The sequence below is a fragment of the Ooceraea biroi genome, chromosome 13 (genome assembly GCF_003672135.1).
Source record: "Ooceraea biroi isolate clonal line C1 chromosome 13, Obir_v5.4, whole genome shotgun sequence".
Taxonomy (NCBI): domain Eukaryota; kingdom Metazoa; phylum Arthropoda; class Insecta; order Hymenoptera; family Formicidae; genus Ooceraea; species Ooceraea biroi.
Window position 1 is genome coordinate 6,240,914 of NC_039518.1, and position 19,475 is coordinate 6,260,388.

A 19,475-nucleotide genomic window follows, 5' to 3' on the forward strand; every position below is an offset into this window, starting at 1 on the left:
TCAACGTTCTAAAGCAGGCTCCCCCCTTAAGGGACGAGGGAAGAAGATGAAGAAACGCTCTCGGGTCGGTCACGCGTCTCGAACTCAGCAATAGCAATCACAAGTCTGTTATTGCGAGTGGTCTTTCGAAGGCTAAGTACAATTACAGGTTGTTTCGAGAGCGAGGCAGCGAGGAGGATTGTTCGCGTCTTCGAATATCACGCTCGTTACGGACGTGCGGTCGAGGAGCCGCGGAGAGCGTTCTCCAAGTCCACGACACGGTCCACGTCCGGCGTTATTATCGGCCAGTGGAGACGGGATAGCCGGGGACCGAGACACGTCCGTCCGCGTTTCTGTATTTCTTAATAAAGATCGCCGAGCATGCGAGCGGAAGATGATGGCTGACGCGCGCGCACGTGAGATGCACTCCGGATACGATCCTCTTCAGCCCGGCCACCCGGCGTGACCTAAAGCGACATACCGGTTTCATGCCGGTCCGTACTGGTTCTTAGTCGCGGCGAAGAAACACACCGAGAATCGGAGATGTTAAAAGGGGAAGCGATTTTTACGGAGCCGGAGCAAGTTTCTCCGCGCCGTTTCACGTCTGCCAAACTGTAAGAGGCCGAGCGGAGTGGCCGCAGCGATCGACCGAGGCTTAGAACAAATTGTAAGAGGCGAAAAATAACTAGGAACTGCCTTAGATTTGAACTCGAACTCTCCGGGATCCCTGGTTCACACGCCTAGGTCTTAGGCTGTACGGCCAATACTCCTACTGTTGTCATCAACTTGTTTTCATTCCGATCCTCTATACGACCTGTCAGTCTCGACTATCTTTCCAGATCTTACAGCTCGGCCAGCCTGACATTACATTCGTCCCCGAATGTCTCCAAATCGTCGGTTCACTCCACTTGAGTCCCTCCCAACCTCCATTTTTGGTTCACTCTTCTGAGTCCCTCCCAACCTACATGTTGGTTCACTCCTCTGAGTCCTTCCCAATCTCCATGTTGGTTCACTCCTCTGAGTCCGTCCCGACCTCCATGTTGGTTCACTCCTCTGAGTCCGTCCCGACCTCCATGTTCAGGCTTCACTACCGGCCAGCTGCTTCTCAACTCCCTCCTCTCCGAGGGGTAGCGGATGAATCTCAACTGTCTTCGAGGGGTAGCGGATTTTATCCCACTTCTGAATTGTAAGAGGCGAAAAATAACTAGGAGACTGCCTTAGATTTGAACTCGAACTCTCCGGGATCCCTGGTTCACACGCCTAGGTCTTAGGCTGTGCGGCCAATACTCCTACTGTTGTGATCAACTTGTTTTCATTCCGATCCTCTATACGACCTGTCAGTCTCGACTATCTTTCCAGATCTTACAGCTCGGCCAGCCTGACATTACATTCGACCCCGAATGTCTCCAAATCGTCGGTTCACTCCACTTGAGTCCCTCCCAACCTCCATTTTTGGTTCACTCTTCTGAGTCCCTCCCAACCTACATGTTGGTTCACTCCTCTGAGTCCTTCCCAATCTCCATGTTGGTTCACTCCTCTGAGTCCTTCCCAATCTCCATGTTGGTTCACTCCTCTGAGTCCGTCCCGACCTCCATGTTCAGGCTTCACTACCGGCCAGCTGCTTCTCAACTCCCTCCTCTCCGAGGGGTAGCGGATGAATCTCAACTGTCTTCGAGGGGTAGCGGATTTTATCCCACTTCTGAATTGTAAGAGGCGAAAAATAACTAGGAGACTGCCTTAGATTTGAACTCGAACTCTCCGGGATCCCTGGTTCACACGCCTAGGTCTTAGGCTGTACGGCCAATACTCCTACTGTTGTGATCAACTTGTTTTCATTCCGATCCTCTATACGACCTGTCAGTCTCGACTATCTTTCCAGATCTTACAGCTCGGCCAGCCTGACATTACATTCGACCCCGAATGTCTCCAAATCGTCGGTTCACTCCACTTGAGTCCCTCCCAACCTCCATTTTTGGTTCACTCTTCTGAGTCCCTCCCAACCTCCATGTTGGTTCACTCTTCTGAGTCCCTCCCAACCTCCATGTTGGTTCACTCCTCCGAGTCCTTCCCAATCTCCATGTTGGTTCACTCCTCTGAGTCCGTCCCGACCTCCATGTTCAGGCTTCACTACCGGCCAGCTGCTTCTCAACTCCCTCCTCTCCGAGGGGTAGCGGATGAATCTCAACTGTCTTCGAGGGGTAGCGGATTTTATCCCACTTCTGAATTGTAAGAGGCGAAAAATAACTAGGAGACTGCCTTAGATTTGAACTCGAACTCTCCGGGATCCCTGGTTCACACGCCTAGGTCTTAGGCTGTGCGGCCAATACTCCTACTGTTGTGATCAACTTGTTTTCATTCCGATCCTCTATACGACCTGTCAGTCTCGACTATCTTTCCAGATCTTACAAAATTAAAATTGCAAGGTAGGAGTCTCTTTAGACCCACCGCGAGCCCCCCGGAACGCACTACGCAAGCGGAACTCCGCTTACCGTGAGAATAAAGCGAGGGGAGCGATGACCAGGCAGAAAGCCCTCGGTCCATTTGAGGATCCACGTGGATCCCGAAACTCGATGCCCGACGCGGTACTAAAAGTTTCAGGGCGTGGGCAATAATTTACGATGCCGCGCGGTAACTATCCGTAAGTACCGGCGAGAGCAACGCTAATGTTCGCCCTTATGTACTGCGCACGTATACGCGCGGCCCGGTCGGGGGAGGAAAAAGGATCTCTGGAGGAGAGAACGCGTCGGTCTCGGAGGCGTTCGCCTTTACTACGCATAAATCTGCGGTCTCTCCGCCGACGTCGCGGCTTTACTGCCATTCCACGAAAACCCACACGCCCCGAAGTGTCTATCCCCGCGACCCTGAAGTCCGCCACCGCCCGTCGCCGCCGACGCCGACGCAACCACCGCAATGTAGGTCTCTGTGTCCCCGCTGAAGCTATTGCTGTGAATTGCGGTGAAGCTCTAAGTGTGTGTCACTCGGTCGCAGCAGCAACGTTAACGTCTCGAGATGTGCAATCAACCTTAATTTAATTGTAAAAAAGATGCAGAAAATATGACGAGTACAAAGATTATGAAAATGCTGGTGTCTGATAAAATCGATTTTATTCTCTGTGTAGCTACAGAGATAAAATCGGAATTGCACACCGATTGAGTCGTCCGAGATGGCTCGTTTATGCAAAATCGCGAAAAATGTGTCGTGCATGCGCGCTTAATACACTTTACGGCAGTTACGAATAATCGCGTATAATCGACGAAATTGTATGCGCGCGAGCGCGAGCGCGTGTGGACGAGCGAACGAAAGCGCGGAGTCATTGTGCCGTCATGTTATTATAATAAATTCCACCGAGTAATTGCTATATCATTCATTTACCTGCATTACTGCCTACGCACGCAACCTTAATTAATCATTCTCAAGGCGCAACACGCGCTCGGTGGTTCGCCGGGACTTTCTCAATTAACATCCCTTGTTCCGAATTAATAAAAAATCACGTAGAAATTGAATCTCCGCGCTGATACCTCGTACAAATTACTACAGGCCGCCCCTATCAAGGTTGCGCTTACACAAACACGAATCCTCGCTTTGCTCGATCGTCGGCCTATCGATACTCGCCGACCTCCGCGTAGTTGCTCGTCCTTAATCAATAATGCACACCGCGAGAAAGCAATTAATATAGCAATTAGTTCGTGGCATTTACACATCGCGGGGCTCCTCCCCTTCTTTGTGTGTTAGCGCGCAAATCTCTACCTGCCGCACCTACAGAAAAGATTTCTGGACTTAATGCTATTACTCTTTAATCTATCATAAAATAAGATCGCTATAGCGACAATCATATTTATTATTGAAAAGAAGCATATTTTAATCTTGAATAGAAAATTCGAAAATCTAGATTTAAATAATCTTGGCGCTATCTCATTCATTTTCTCAGAAGGATTTAGATACAAATTTCTAGCAAGTTCAAAATATTCTTCATTTAAGAATATTGTGAGATCTAAAAGACATCTTATTCTATTCTTCTAAGAGAATTTGTAAAATCTGCACAAAACGGCCAATATTTATGTGTTGCATTCGAAAACCGGGAAAGTGTTTCTGTTATTTACAATGAATAAGTGCAAAAGATATGGAAATGTCTTATCTCGAATCTTATTTCTCAAGTAAGTATATTGTATATACTTACTTACATTTCCATATCTTTTAATTTTTCTTGTAGAGTATTGCACTTATTCATTGTAAATCTTTCCCGATTTTCGATTGCAACACATAAATATTGGCCGTTTTATCCGAATAAAGGACGCAAAAGCGTCGAGTCGACGAGCGACTGTGAGAAAATGATGCGTCGACATCGACAAAGCCTACTATAAAGTGGCGCTAATATCAAATTATTCTACATACAAGAATATATAAGCATAAATGTGTACATGTTACTCTTGTCTGAAGACAGTAAGACAATCTTATTTAATTCGAGAGAGAAGAATAGAAATTACTGATTTAAATAAAAAATTGTTTTATTTTCATATTTTTTATACTTGGAATACGATTAAATTAGTCAAGAATATTTTTCGTCTTGTTATCAGAAATCCTTTCTGAGGGTGCGCGGATTAATCGCGATGTAATCATTGATTATCACTTGGCCTTCCATTTTTATACTTACCATTGGCATCGATCATAACTTCAAGCTTGTTTGATTAAACTGTTTTGTCCTCCTGTTTTGTTTAGACATAGTTTACGCGATTACGTGACCAGTGTCTTTTATAACTGGTACACGACGATTGTCAACCCTCTCGCTACACCCACAGAAAAGATTTCTGGGCTTAATGCTATTACTCTTTAATCTATCATAAAATAAGATCGCTATAGCGACAATCATATTTATTATTGAAAAGAAGCATATTTTAATCTTGAATAGAAAATTCGAAAATCTAGATTTAAATAATCTTGGTGCTATCTCATTAATTTTCTCAGAAGGATTTAGATACAAATTTCTAGCAAGTTCAAAATATTCTTCATTTAAGAATATTGTGAGATCTAAAAGACATCTTATTCTATTCTTCTAAGAGAATTTGTAGAATCTGCACAAAACGGCCAATATTTATGTGTTGCAATCGAAAACCGGGAGAGTGTTTCTGTTATTTACAATGAATAAGTGCAATACGCTACAAGAAATATTAAAAGGTATGGAAATGTCTTATCTCGAATCTTATTTCTCAAGTAAGTATATTGTATATACTTACTTACATTTCCATATCTTTTAATATTTCTTGTAGAGTATTGCACTTATTCATTGTAAATAACAGAAACACTTTCCCGATTTTCGATTGCAACACATAAATATTGGCCGTTTTATCCGAATAAAGGACGCAAAAGCGCCGAGTCGACGAGCGATTGTGAGAAAATGATGCGTCGACATCGACAAAGCCTACTATAAAGTGGCGCTAATATCAAATTATTCTACATACAAGAATATATAAGCATAAATGTGTACATGTTACTCTTGTCTGAAGACAGTAAGACAATCTTATTTAATTCGAGAGAGAAGAATAGAAATTACTGATTTAAATAAAAAATTGTTTTATTTTCATATTTTTTATACTTGTAATACGATTAAATTAGTCAAGAATATTTTTCGTCTTGTTATCAGAAATCCTTCTGAGGGTGCGCGTGTAATAGAATCTACGCGATTGCAAATAAAATAAAATAATTGTTACTGAAATTTTAATTGTCTACATCTCGAAACTGAACGGCGCTCAAAAAATAATACTTTGACAAAGATACTTTTCGCCGAGAGCCTCTGTATGATCACGCAGTTTCAAGCGCATCATGATCACAATGATGTTATCATCGGTTAGCCGAGACGAGAGGCACTTTTCCGCGAGTATCTGTAATTTAGAAATAAATTGTGAGAATGCGTCTAGCGGTAAGTAGGTACTTCCCATCGTTTGCGGAACGTTGCGAGCCGGCGACGTACGACGCGTACGTGAGAAGGTTCGAGTTCCCACAGACGCCGAAGAAACTGGGAGACCCGCGCGTCCTTGACGTCGGCCAAGTCGAAGCTGTCTCGGGGTCGGACGCGCCGAGTCACCGTAAGCGATTCGTCATACGCGAAATGGGAATTTTAACTACTTGTCATCCGTCTTCGTCGAGGAATTCTACGGCGCTAACATCTATGTGCAACAAAACGACGACGTTGTTTATCCTGCAAGCGTGTGAAACGCGTAGGAGGCTTTATTTATCACCGCATACGGGTATTTCTTCAAAAGCATTTTTTCTTATACCGGCTGGCGCATTTAAATGCAAATTAACACACACACACATATACAAGTTGTTGCATAATTTTGCAGGACAAGAAGCATCCGACACGTAGGAAGCTGCTCGCGCGTTTTGAGGTGCGATTCGCAAGCCGAGACGTGAGAATCCAAATCCGGCAACGCGACGCTGCTCTCCCCGACTTCGGAACAAAAGGATCACCGAGCCAAGGGGGAGGCCTTGGTGCCGGCCACGTGGGATCACGGCGGCGGATCGTTAAAGAAATATCGAACGTCGTACGCGCCTCCCCGTCGTTCGCGGTCGCTCCATGCGAATACGCCGGAATCGTATCTGTAATGCGATCGCTTTGGCACTGGATAGCGATAGCATCATTAACCCTCCGTGCACCGAACACTGAATAAGATCTTGTTACGCGATATCTGACCCACCAGGGCCCAGCGCGGAGCGCTCTCGACTCCCTTTTGCCCGCACAATACTCGCTAATTAAACGAGCGAGCAGCCCGCCACCGCAGATACCAGAGCGCGATTGCTTTGTTTTCGTCCCGGGCCAGCCACGCTTCCTCCGGCCAAATTAATTGGAGACGAGAAAATAAATAGAGAACCCCGAGCGACCGACCGATCGATCGACCGCCCGCGCCACCATCTCTCGCAGCAGATGGCCGTGTCGCCGGCAAACAAACCTGCGACTTGTGGACGCAGGACAAGCCAGGGCAAAAAGTCGCAAAGTGCTAAAACAGCAACGAAATCCGTCGCCGTGTTCCGGCGAGCGTCGCGCGCGGAGGCGAAACGGCGCGTCCGCTGTCGAAAAAAATATAATTACGCTCCTTTTTCCGCAGTCCCGCACACGGTTGATCTAATGGAACCCATCATTAGTCTGAGCGTAAGCCTGGCATTCCTCGCGCTCCTCGGTCCGCTTACAAGGCGATCGCGGCGAATTCTCGAGCGCATTATTTACGCCCGTATTGTTACACGCTTTGTTGGTAACGCCCGCGAAAAATCAAGATTGAGAACTGCGGTTTGCAGAAATGCAATTCTGGTATTCTTTCTCTCACGATAGCGATATTCCTATCTTGAGAAGTACAAAAACCTTACGGGTGTTAAAGAGTAAATAATAACTGGATTATATTTATAAAGAAAATAAAATACATTTATAGAACATATTTGAAAGACATGTTTCTCAAAAATGTATAATTCCACTCTTTCTTCCTTTCTTATTATCTAATATTAATGCTCTGGTTTTTACCTTAATATACATTATACAAATGTGTATAATTTATTTCATTTTTATTCTCTCGCAACAACTAATATAATAAAATCACGGCTATTTATTAGGGGTGTGATTTAGTTTTGAGGGTTTTTTTGCTCAAAAACGCATGTATTTAAATATGATAATGAATGAATACCTTCATCAAAATATTTTCCTTCCTTTTCTATAACTTTTTCCCATCTTTCTGGCAAGAGATGACGATAAAATCACTCTTCTTTTCAGTTGATCCATTCGTCGACGAATTTTCGCACTTCTTCCAAATTATGAAAGTGTGTATCCTCTAAAGCGTGTTGCATCCACCGGAACAAATAATAATCGCATGGAGCAATGTCCGGAGAATACGCGGGGTGCGGTAAGACTTGCCATTCGAGCTCTAATAGTGTTTGTTTCACTGATAACGCAACGTGAGGTCGAGCGTTGTCACGAAGAAGAATCACTTTCCGTCGTTTACTCGCAATTGGTGGTCGTTTTGGTCCAATGCTCGCTTCAACTTGTACAATTGGTGTCGATAACGATCAGCCGTGACAGTCTCATGCGGATTTAACAGCTCATAGTACACTATCCCACCAAATACAGAGCGTTACTTTTGAACCGTGAATATTGCGTCTCGGAGTGGATGTTGATGGTTCGCCTGGATCCACCCATGATTTTCTGCGTTTCGGATTATCAAAATAGATCCACTTTTCATCCCCAGTAACAATCCGAGACAAAAGACTCTTCTTTTTTTGCCTGGCGATCAACGAAATGCAAATGTTCACATGGCACTTTCCGATAATTGATGTCGAACCCATTTCCCTCATTTCTGAATTTTTCCCATTTCATGTAAATGTTTCGTAACTGTTGTACGATCAACATTTAATGCTCTGGCAAGTTCTGAAGTGGATCGTGTTGGATTTTCGTGCAATAATGCTTGCAAATCTGCATTTTCAAGCTTTCTTGGTTGTCCCGAGCGTTCTTTGTCCTTCACACGTCTTAATTGATGGGGCAGAATCACCATAAGTTTCCACAAGAATTCTATAACCGTCAGCCGCAGTTTTCTTTTGATTAAAAAACAAAAGCAACGCATGTCGAAAATGCTCTTTCGGAAGTTGTAATTTTACGATGATATAAATACGACTGTTATTGTTATAATGCTACTAAATGTCATGGATAATGTCAACACTGTAAGAAAGAACAGTTATCGGAAACAGCTATTGGAACAAACTGACACTACAGCCATCTGTTGCAAAACCCTCAAAACTATTAGGGGTGTGATTTAGTTTTGAGGGTTTTTTTCCTCAAAAACGCATGTATTTAAATATGATAATGAATGAATACCTTCATCAAAATATTTTCCTTCCTTTTCTATAACTTTTTCCCATCTTTCTGGCAAGAGATGACGATAAAATCACTCTTCTTTTCAGTTGATCCATTCGTCGACGAATTTTCGCACTTCTTCCAAATTATGAAAGTGTGTATCCTCTAAAGCGTGTTGCATCCACCGGAACAAATAATAATCGCATGGAGCAATGTCCGGAGAATACGCGGGGTGCGGTAAGACTTGCCATTCGAGCTCTAATAGTGTTTGTTTCACTGATAACGCAACGTGAGGTCGAGCGTTGTCACGAAGAAGAATCACTTTCCGTCCTTTACTCGCAACTGGTGGTCGTTTTTGGTCCAATGCTCGCTTCAACTTGTACAGTTGGTGTCGATAACCATCAGCCGTGACAGTCTCATGCGGATTTAACAGCTCATAGTACACTATCCCACCAAATACAGAGCGTTACTTTTGAACCGTGAATATTGCGTCTCGGAGTGGATGTTGATGGTTCGCCTGGATCCACCCATGATTTTCGGCGTTTCGGATTATCAAAATAGATCCACTTTTCATCCCCAGTAACAATCCGAGACAAAAGACTCTTCTGTTTTTGCCTGGCGATCAACGAAATGCAAATGTTCACATGGCACTTTCCGATAATTGATGTCGAACCCATTTCCCTTCTTTCTGAATTTTTCCCATTTCATGTAAATGTTTCGTAACTGTTGTACGAGCAACATTTAATGCTCTGGCAAGTTCTGAAGTGGATCGTGTTGGATTTTCGTGCAATAATGCTTGCAAATCTGCATTTTCAAGCTTTCTTGGTTGTCCCGAGCGTTCTTTGTCCTTCACACGTCTTAATTGATGGGGCAGAATCACCATAAGTTTCCACAAGAATTCTATAACCGTCAGCCGCAGTTTTCTTTTGATTAAAAAACAAAAGCAACGCATGTCGAAAATGCTCTTTCGGAAGTTGTAATTTTACGATGATATAAATACGACTGTTAGTGCTATAATGCTACTAAATGTCATGGATAATGTCAACACTGTAAGAAAGAACAGTTATCGGAAACAGCTATTGGAACAAACTGACACTACAGCCATCTGTTGCAAAACCCTCAAAACTATTAGGGGTGTGATTTAGTTTTGAGGGTTTTTTTGCTCAAAAACGCATGTATTTAAATATGATAATGAATGAATACCTTCATCAAAATATTTTCCTTCCTTTTCTATAACTTTTTCCCATCTTTCTGGCAAGAGATGACGATAAAATCACTCTTCTTTTCAGTTGATCCATTCGTCGACGAATTTTCGCACTTCTTCCAAATTATCAAAGTGTGTATCCTCTAAAGCGTGTTGCATCCACCGGAACAAATAATAATCGCATGGAGCAATGTCCGGAGAATACGCGGGGTGCGGTAAGACTTGCCATTCGAGCTCTAATAGTGTTTGTTTCACTGATAACGCAACGCGAGGTCGAGCGTTGTCACGAAGAAGAATCACTTTCCGTCGTTTACTCGCAATTAGTGGTCGTTTTTGGTCCAATGCTCGCTTCAACTTGTACAGTTGGTGTCGATAACCATCAGCCGTGACAGTCTCATGCGGATTTAACAGCTCATAGTACACTATCCCACCAAATACAGAGCGTTACTTTTGAACCGTGAATATTGCGTCTCGGAGTGGATGTTGATGGTTCGCCTGGATCCACCCATGATTTTCTGCGTTTCGGATTATCAAAATAGATCCACTTTTCATCCCCAGTAACAATCCGAGACAAAAGACTCTTCTTTTTTTGCCTGGCGATCAACGAAATGCAAATGTTCAAATGGCACTTTCCGATAATTCATGTCGAACCCATTTCCCTTCCTTCTGAATTTTTCCCATTTCATGTAAATGTTTCGTAACTGTTGTACGATCAACATTTAATGCTCTGGCAAGTTCTGAAGTGGATCGTGTTGGATTTTCGTGCAATAATGCTTGCAAATCTGCATTTTCAAGCTTTCTTGGTTGTCCCGAGCGTTCTTTGTCCTTCACACGTCTTAATTGATGGGGCAGAATCACCATAAGTTTCCACAAGAATTCTATAACCGTCAGCCGCAGTTTTCTTTTGATTAAAAAACAAAAACAACGCATGTCGAAAATGCTCTTTCGGAAGTTGTAATTTTACGATAATATAAACACGACTGTTATTGTTATAATGCTACTAAATGTCATGGATAATGTCAACACTGTAAGAAAGAACAGTTATCGGAAACAGCTATTGGAACAAACTGACACTACAGCCATCTGTTGCAAAACCCTCAAAACTAAATCACACTCCTAATATATCAAACCCGTCATCCATACATGAGTAACATGGCAGTCGAAGTGTTAAATCCTAAGTTCCAAAGCGTACAATATTTCCCGCATTTCTCAATCTTCTTGCACTATCGATCGTGAGACCACACGGAGGAATCTCTCGAGCGATAGCATAAATCCGCAAAACAGGCGATGGTCGCGCGTATTAATTTTTTTCTCGTGGAGGGATCTCGTAGATAGCTTGCGCTAACCGATCCGAAACACCGGCATGTCCCGTCAGGAACGTCGCCAGGACGAGCGTTTCCTTCGCACGGATCCGCAGGCGTGGCCGCGAGCGCGTAACCAACGGCGGCAAAAATGTTCCAGCAAAAAGCGCTCTCCTCGCATCCTCCCAGCTGGATCGTTTAGCGAGCAGGCGACGCGATCAAACTGGATTCTAGAGACGTAACTTCTTTGCGCTTCTTGCGTGGACTTGCGTCATGTGCCACTTCCTGCCAAGCCGACCAGCGATTCAATGAAAAAAAAGGAAAAATTGTACTGCGTGCAAGTCGCGAACGTTTCAATCTTCTACTGGTCTGAGCAACACGTGGCTCTTTCGCTTGCGAGAAATCTAATCCGACAGCTCGACCGTAGATACGTAATACGAGGAACGACGATGAGACTGTATCAGTAAATACGTCGCTCGTGCTGAGTTCGAATTTGCATGGTATTCACACGTGGAAACGTTCCGAGTGACGTTTTAACGCGCGTCTATATGCGCCTCGGTGCGATTTCACCTTAACAACGCTATTAAGGGGAACTTCATTGTTATCTCTGTGCGAAAAAACTGTTGCCAGGAGTAACTAGCGTATTAAATACGAGAATACGGACGGGGCGCGTATGTAGCGATATAGAGGTACTTTTAGCTTATTTTTGAAAAATGCGTTTTCAGAATATGACCTTATCATATATGGTTGAATTGTCGTTAAATATGCTTGAAGTTTTGCTGAAAGATAAATTTAAAAATTTTCAAAAATTGTGGAGGGGGAAAGGAATTTCGAAAAATATGACATTTTCGAAAAATCTGATTGCACTGTTATAAAGTACATTAGAATCCATAAAACTTTTACTTGAAACTTTTTCTTATATGTTTTATTGTTTCGACGGTATTCGCTAAGAAATATAAAACCCGATTTTTTTCAAGAGGGTGTTTCACCCCCTTAATGGCAAAACGGGCCGATATAAAAAAATATGTATCTCATATTTTGACCTAGACAACAACATATTCAAAGCTTATCAAAATCGGCGTGTGACACTTGGGTAGTGTTACTTGTAAGATGCCTCCAGGACGACCTCTACAGGCGATATATTCAAATAAAAAAATAATGTTTTTTATCTTTAAACATGTACTAATAAATGCATCAAAGTTTTATAATGATCCGCTGTATAGTTTCTCCAAAAAAATTCGTAAAATTATACCTTATTTTCAACGTTCTAAAGCAGGCTCCCCCCTTAAGGAGACGCACGCGGGTGCACGCGCGCGACCGTCCGACGTCTCTCATCAAGGTGCTCATTAATTATTAGCCGCAATCACCGCGGGACGATGCGATGGCGCGGCGATAATAGAGCGAGAGTGCGAGACTTTCTCCTCTAATAGTCTAATACGTCCGAGATTTCGTCGGGGTTCTTTTTCTCCACCGTCCCTCATGTGCGCGCGCCTCTGCGGGCCGAGTATTAATCAGATAGCTCATTAATTACTAAACACGGCGACACGCGTAAACTGGCTCGACGCCCTCGGCGGATACGAACACGTCGAGGACGATAAAGGGCCGTTACGTCTCGTTAATTAATTATTCGACGGCGAGCAGCTACGCGCTACCAGCAGACAATGTTCCTGGCCTCGTTAAAGCGTATGCAAATGAGATCGGTTCATCAACGGCGCCCAATTAAAGGAACCGAGGCGAGTCCTCCGTCTCTCGTCTCCATCGGACGAGACGAGCGCGTCTCCCGTCGCGCGACGGCAATTAATGTATGAGACACACCGAAAAATTCGCGATATGAAGTGCCATTAATCGGTCGACGGTTAAATTCGACACGGCGTGCTGAAAGGAAACGTCAAGTTCCCTTGTACGCCTGTAATGGATTACAATGATGAATTGCGGTTGCCGCCGATTAGCAATCAACCGCATTGATGAGGCAGACGACGTCTGGACAACGTTATCTCCATGCGAGTGCGAGAACAAATAAATTGAAAATTGCAACGTGCTGCTGCTGGTGCGTGCTGGAAGTATAGCGGCAAGTGTGACGGAGTTTCAGGAAGTTTTCCCGCAGCTTTCGTGAAAATCGTGAAAAATCGAGATGCTTCCCTTTTTACGTTTCTACTCCGGAGTGAGCACGCTCGTTTGAGAGGGCACAGCCGGCACGGCGATTGACTTCAAGGATAGTAACCCGTTCTCCAACGGCCCGCTCGCCGTATGACCTTTAACGAGCCTAGACACTCGGTCGCCTAACCACGCCGGATCAAGCGGGCTGTGACGCACGGCTAGGTGTGAGTATCTAATGGTCCAATACATACGAGCATCCTCGGCGCGCGTACCACGTAACACCTGTGACCACGTCGCGGCACTCGTGCTACCAGTTCCTGCGCAATCCTCCTTGCCTAACACCTGTTGGACAGGAATGAGAGATTCGGCCGCGCCTATTCATGATCAATCGCTCCGCCGCACAGTGGGCTAGAATCGAAAAAAGCTGGCCAAAAGTCGAATTTTTTCAACTCTTGCAAATCTGTGCATTTCGACCTTTTTTGATTCATGGATATCAGTATTTTCAAAAATGTGAAAGGAGTTTCGTAGGAAAAATTTCCTTCCCATTAATCAACAATTAATGTTCCGAAAAACGAATTATGAATGAGTATAGGCTATAGCTTACATTCTTGTACGCGGATGCAAGTAATTTTGCTTTTTACTCTATAAATAGAATCGAAACTCTTTTCCCAAACAGTTATAACCATTAAAAATGTTTGTTCATCAATTTGTGTTAATCTAAGTTTTTGGTTTCTTAAAATATAAGAAAGAAGTAAAGTTCAATATCATTTGTTTTAAATAGCTGTAAAAGGCTGTTTGGGATTCTTGTTTTATCATCTTGTGTAGGATTCAAACTAAGTATTTCCGTTTGAATTGTGCACACCAACGCACACCTTTGCGTTATATACAGAATGTTTCATTTTAATTTTCATATCGTGATAACTCGAAAATTTGGCGTTTTGGTAAAAAATGTTTGAAATGAAAGTTGTAGGTTTTTAAGTGAAGCATTACATAGCAATACCAGTATGACCTTGATAGTGTTGTCAAGATCATGTACAGATCACCGTGAAATTTTTAAATGCCGCGAAACGTACGACGCGCGCGGTAGCGACTGTAACTTTCAAGCTTCATAACTTCGAAGTATTTAACGGATAAATACTTTGTTATAGTGTTCTGAAGAGCTCTTGAGGTAAGCTACAAAAATATCTAATGAAAACTGGAGGTTCCCATTAAAAACATTCAAGGTGACCTTTGCGTGACCTTGGCAACGCTATTCAAGGTCATACTAGTATTATTATCTAATACCTGATTTAAAACCCTATAACTTTTATTTGAAACATTTTTTTCTAAAACGTCATGTTTTCGAGTTCTTACTTTTGGCCAGCTTTTTTCGAGTTTAGCCCACTGTGCGCCGATGTAACGAACGTGCGAGGATCTCGCGGCTACGTCTCGTCGTTTCGCAGTCGCATCTGATATCGCGATTACTTGGTCCCTTTCGGCGCGAGTGCGCTCGCAATTTCGAGAGCGACTGCGCTTTTCGCGCATGTCCTGGAGAGGAGTCCCCCTGGAGGTCCCCCGATCCGACGGACAGTAATCATCAGCGATGGAATCGCGGGGGATGTAACAATCCGCGAAGCAAGGCTCTCGACAGGCTGCCGCAGCCTGTACTTTGGTCGCACGACGAACGAATGCACCCTGGAGCCGTTTCGCCATTGTAGTAATTGTAAGCCTTCGCCTTCGACGGAGCTGCACAAACCGGATCACAGCGCGGAGGGATCCAGATCGGAGATCACGGTCGCGCACCGCAGGACTCGTTTGGACTACGTTCATGACGCAGGGTCACGCCGCGTTCTCTCTCTTTCTGGCTTTGTAATTCTTATCCAGTCGGATCGGGGCTTTTTTTGTAGGCCATTAATTGTCGGCCGTCGCCGACATTGTTAGCCGACATTTGAGTGCCCCTATCGCCCCTTCGGCCGGCCGTTCCCCGTTCGATGGCGGATGGAGGATGTAAATTAAATATCGATGTCGCTCGTAAATATCGCTGTAAAGATACCAGCATCTGCCCGAGATCGTCGAACTACCGCCGACACAAGTACAGGTTCTTTAAGCCAGAGTCTTCAAGAGCTGTTTCAACTTTGTTGTAGCGAGAAGAGGCACGGCCGCGCGCGTACGTTAATGCTACCGTGACTGCGTGGCGGCGCGCGAGCCGCGCGCGATAAAAGACGTATCATTACTCGCGACTTACATCCCGCGATACGGCGCGTCTGATTGCATAAACGATCGACTGATAAGTACCGGGGAGCAGTACGGATCGAAAAACAGGAGAAAATTGTCGAGAGAGTGCACATGCGAGCCTGCGCTGGAGGGAAGGCTGTACCGCGCGCGCGCTCATCCTCATCCGAAGGGAAGGATTCCCTCACGATTCACGATCCTGAACCGAGACGCTGGTTACGATCGTGAGTACGTTCCTCTCGTGAAAACGCGCACGTAGGGCCTCGCAGCAGCGTGCCAGCACGATCCCGACACGCGAATCGGCAGCCGCTTCCAGCCTCGAGCCGTGCTCCTCTCACTAAATGTCGAGTAATTTTCCTTGACCCTTGCCCGCGAGATTTCCGCCCGCGGGAGGAGGCTCCGAGCATAAGTAGCGAGATAATAAGGAGAATAAGAATAATAACAAGTTTAAACGCAGATATAAGAAATTGTATACGAAAGCTGAAATTTCGCTGAAGGGCCAGGGAGAGAAAGAGAAAAAGAGACGGAAGAAGATTGTCTCTGTAAATCAACGTCTTGGGTTGTTCGAAAAGTAATTTCGTTTTTCACAAAGAGATGTCGTTAGTCGCGTTCCTCGATACTTAACCTTACTCTAAGCGGCAAATTCGTTTTATATTTTGACAACTGACATTTCAGAAGTCATTTAGTATCTTATTGTGTTGCGATCTGTCAAGTAATTGTTTTTTGGCATCACATCAAACATGGAAAATCAAAGTGAGCATTTTCGTAATATTTTGCTTTTTTACTACCGAAAGGGTAAAAATGCAGTGCAAGCGAGAAAAAATTGTGTACCGTGTACGGAGAAGATGTATGGAGTGAACGTCAGTGTCAGAATTGGTTTTCGAAATTTCGTACTGGAAATTTCGATTTGAAAGATGCACCACGTTCAGGTCGGCCAATTAAAGCTGATGACGAGAAAATAAAGGCTCTGGTGGATGCAAACCGTCGCATAACAACACGCGAAATTGCTGAAAAGTTAAATTTATCGAATTCGACCGTTTACGATCATTTGAAACGCCTTGGATTCGTTTCAAAGCTCGATATTTGGGTTCCACACAATTTCAAGGAAATTGATTTGATTCGACGCATTACCATCTGCGATTCATTGTTGAAACGTGAAGAAAATGAACCATTTTTGAAGCGAATCATAACTGGAGATGAAAAATGGATTGTTTACAACAATGTTAAGCGAAAACGATCATGGTCCAGGCAAGATGAACCTGCTCAATCGACATCCAAGGCAGATATTCATCAAAAGAAGATCATGCTTTTTGTATGGTGGGATTGGAAGGGAATCGTATTTTTCGAGCTACTACCAAGCAACCAGACGATTGATTCGAAAGTGTATTGTCGTCAGCTGGATGAATTGGATGCTGCCATCAAGCAGAAGCGACCAGAATTGGCGAATAGGAAAGGTGTCGTATTCCATCACGACAATGCCAGACCACACACAAGTTTGGTCACTCGCCAGAAGCTTTTACAGCTTGGATGGGATGTGCTACCACACTCACCATACTCTCCTGATCTGGCACCATCCGATTACCATTTGTTCCGGTCTCTACAAAATTCTTTGAACAATGTAAACTTCGATTCAAATGAGGGCGTCAAAAATCACTTGCTTCAATGTTTTGTCAATAAGGAGAAGGACTTCTATGAGCGTGGAATCTTAAAGTTGCCAGAAATATGGCGAAAGGTAGTGGAAGAAAATGGCCAATACATCACTGAATAAAATTTATTCTAAATATGAAAACACCGCCTTTCATTTTTCCTTGAAAAAACGAAATAACTTTCCGAACAACCCAATAATTTATCATTACGCGAGAGCCATGTTTAATTTATTTGAGCAACGCGATATATAATAAGAGCCGCATTGCAACACAAATAAGTTAAGTCGATCATCAAGTCGTCTATCAGGCGCGGGCTGCAAGAAACTCCGTCTAATTGCAACGACGTAACGATAGGCATCAAGGCGTGTTAGGAGGCGCGCACAAGCTGCGCGAAGGATAGCATCGCGAATGCGATAGAATGCGCGAGACGAACGGGTCGCGCGGTGCCGAGATGAAAAACACAAACGGAACGAGATGAATGCTCGCACTCGCGAACGGAAACGCTGCTCGGCGCTGCCCGGGGCGCATAATCAGGCTGCGATGCTGTTCCCTTGGCGTACAGGCGAACGGCGATGCGGACCACGTCACAGTTAATGGTCTACCTTGAACCCGTTACCGTGAAGACTCCATTCGGCCCGGCAAAACCGGCACGAAAAAAGGCGCGTCGGAGGAATATCTATGCTGAATGCGGACAGATATGCGGTTGCAGGTTGCGGCAAAGGTCGTCGGGAGGCTCCGAGGTGAGGAGTTCCCACACTTCGGAGCTGCCTACAGCACTAGAAGCGCATGGGTCAGACGCCACTATACGCCTGCGGCGAGCGTCCAGGACGGTGCGGTGTTACACGAGACGAATCGGAACCCTTTCATCTGGATGAATTCTTAGCCGCATTGAGAGTATCTTCAACTTCTTCTTGTATGGCTCTACAGACCCCACTGGTCCCTGGCCTGACAAATCATCCTCTTCCATTCGTCACGATCCTCACTCCATCGCATACCCAACTCCCGCATGTCTTGCCTCTATAAAGACTGCGTATGTTCCGTGTTACAATTTTCAGCGTGTCCTTATTCCTGCCGTGTCGTTTCCGCGAAGACCGTCCTTTTCCGAGGCTGAGTTTGTCTTTCGTAACAGGACTGTTTTTTACGGAGATGGGCTGTTAGCCCATCGCCCAACCCCTTTTAGTCGCCTTTTACGACAAGCAGGGGGTACTGTGGGCAAATTCTATCCCCTACCCACAGGGGAGTATCTTCAACTGCTAGCCGCTAATTCAAAGGTCGCCAGAGTCATTAGTCTATCACGATAGTTTTGTGACACTGGCATTCCGTGTACTGAAATACTCTTGTATCATGTACGAATAAAGTATACTGTCCTATTTCTAAACTTCAAATCTAAACTCTCGATCAGACAAACGTAAACGTGATTAGAATATTGAGAAATCGAGCATGCTAAGATTGTTGTTAAGTGGTTCGCAGCCATCTGCAAGCTGGATACTCACAAGGGAAGGGTTTTAGGTGTTACACTCGGATTTCAAAAATGTTTTGCATGCAGGTAGGGAGGTCCCCAAATAGAAGAAAAAAATAAAAGTAGCGGCCCAAATGCATATTTGCGCGCTACGTGCGCAATTTTCGATGTTAGGTTAATTACTCAAAAATGCTATTTCCAATCGAATTCTTTACATTTTTTATTTCACCTAATGCACATTTATATTGCTTTGAATAATTTTGTGTGTGTGTGTGTGTTTAGAAAATACGAGCGTCTAATGTAATCTCGTGCCGCGCGAGCACAGTGCGTATAAAAGGCCCGTTGCTCAAAAATGGTATTTGCATCGTAACTTTTTTAATTTTTTACTGCGACTGCCAATGCACACAATTTGGAATAATTGTACATTGCGCAAATCGTAGTTTGCTCTTTCTGCGTGATTTATTGTATGCGAGGACATAAAAGATCTGGTCAAGGGAGGTTTTTAATTCCTTCAGTTTTAATTTTGGTTTTGACTTCTTTTTAAAGCGTTGTGCATTAGGTGAAATAAAAAATGTAAAGAATTCGATTGGAAATGGCATTTTTGAGTAATTAACCTAACATCGCAAATTGCGCACGTAGCGCGCAAATATGCATTTGGGCCGCTACTTTTCTAATTTTTCTTCTATTTGGGGACCTCCCTACCTGCGTGCAAAAATTTTTGAAATCCGAGTGTAACGCCTAAAAACCTTTC

At 44.2% G+C, this 19,475-nt stretch overlaps 1 protein-coding gene across 1 annotated transcript; it reads left to right on the forward strand.

Moving 5' to 3' along the window:
- The first annotated feature begins 5,566 nt into the window (after positions 1 to 5,566).
- On the forward strand, positions 5,567 to 7,403 carry LOC105286058. The gene is made up of 2 exons (XM_011350698.3): positions 5,567 to 6,221; positions 6,318 to 7,403. Exons 1-2 carry the CDS (start codon positions 5,882 to 5,884, stop codon positions 6,338 to 6,340), a joined length of 363 nt encoding a protein of 120 aa, XP_011349000.1. The 5' UTR covers positions 5,567 to 5,881; the 3' UTR covers positions 6,341 to 7,403.
- Positions 7,404 to 19,475: the final 12,072 nt, after the last annotated feature.

Excerpts from the sequence above, each read along its gene's own strand:
- LOC105286058 (XM_011350698.3), top strand. The coding sequence starts at position 5,882 with ATGCGTCTAGCGGTAAGTAGGTACTTCCCATCGTTTGCGGAACGTTGC. Across the intron at positions 6,222-6,317 it reads TTATTTATCACCGCATACGG|GACAAGAAGCATCCGACACG; the intron begins GTATTTCTTCAA and ends ATAATTTTGCAG.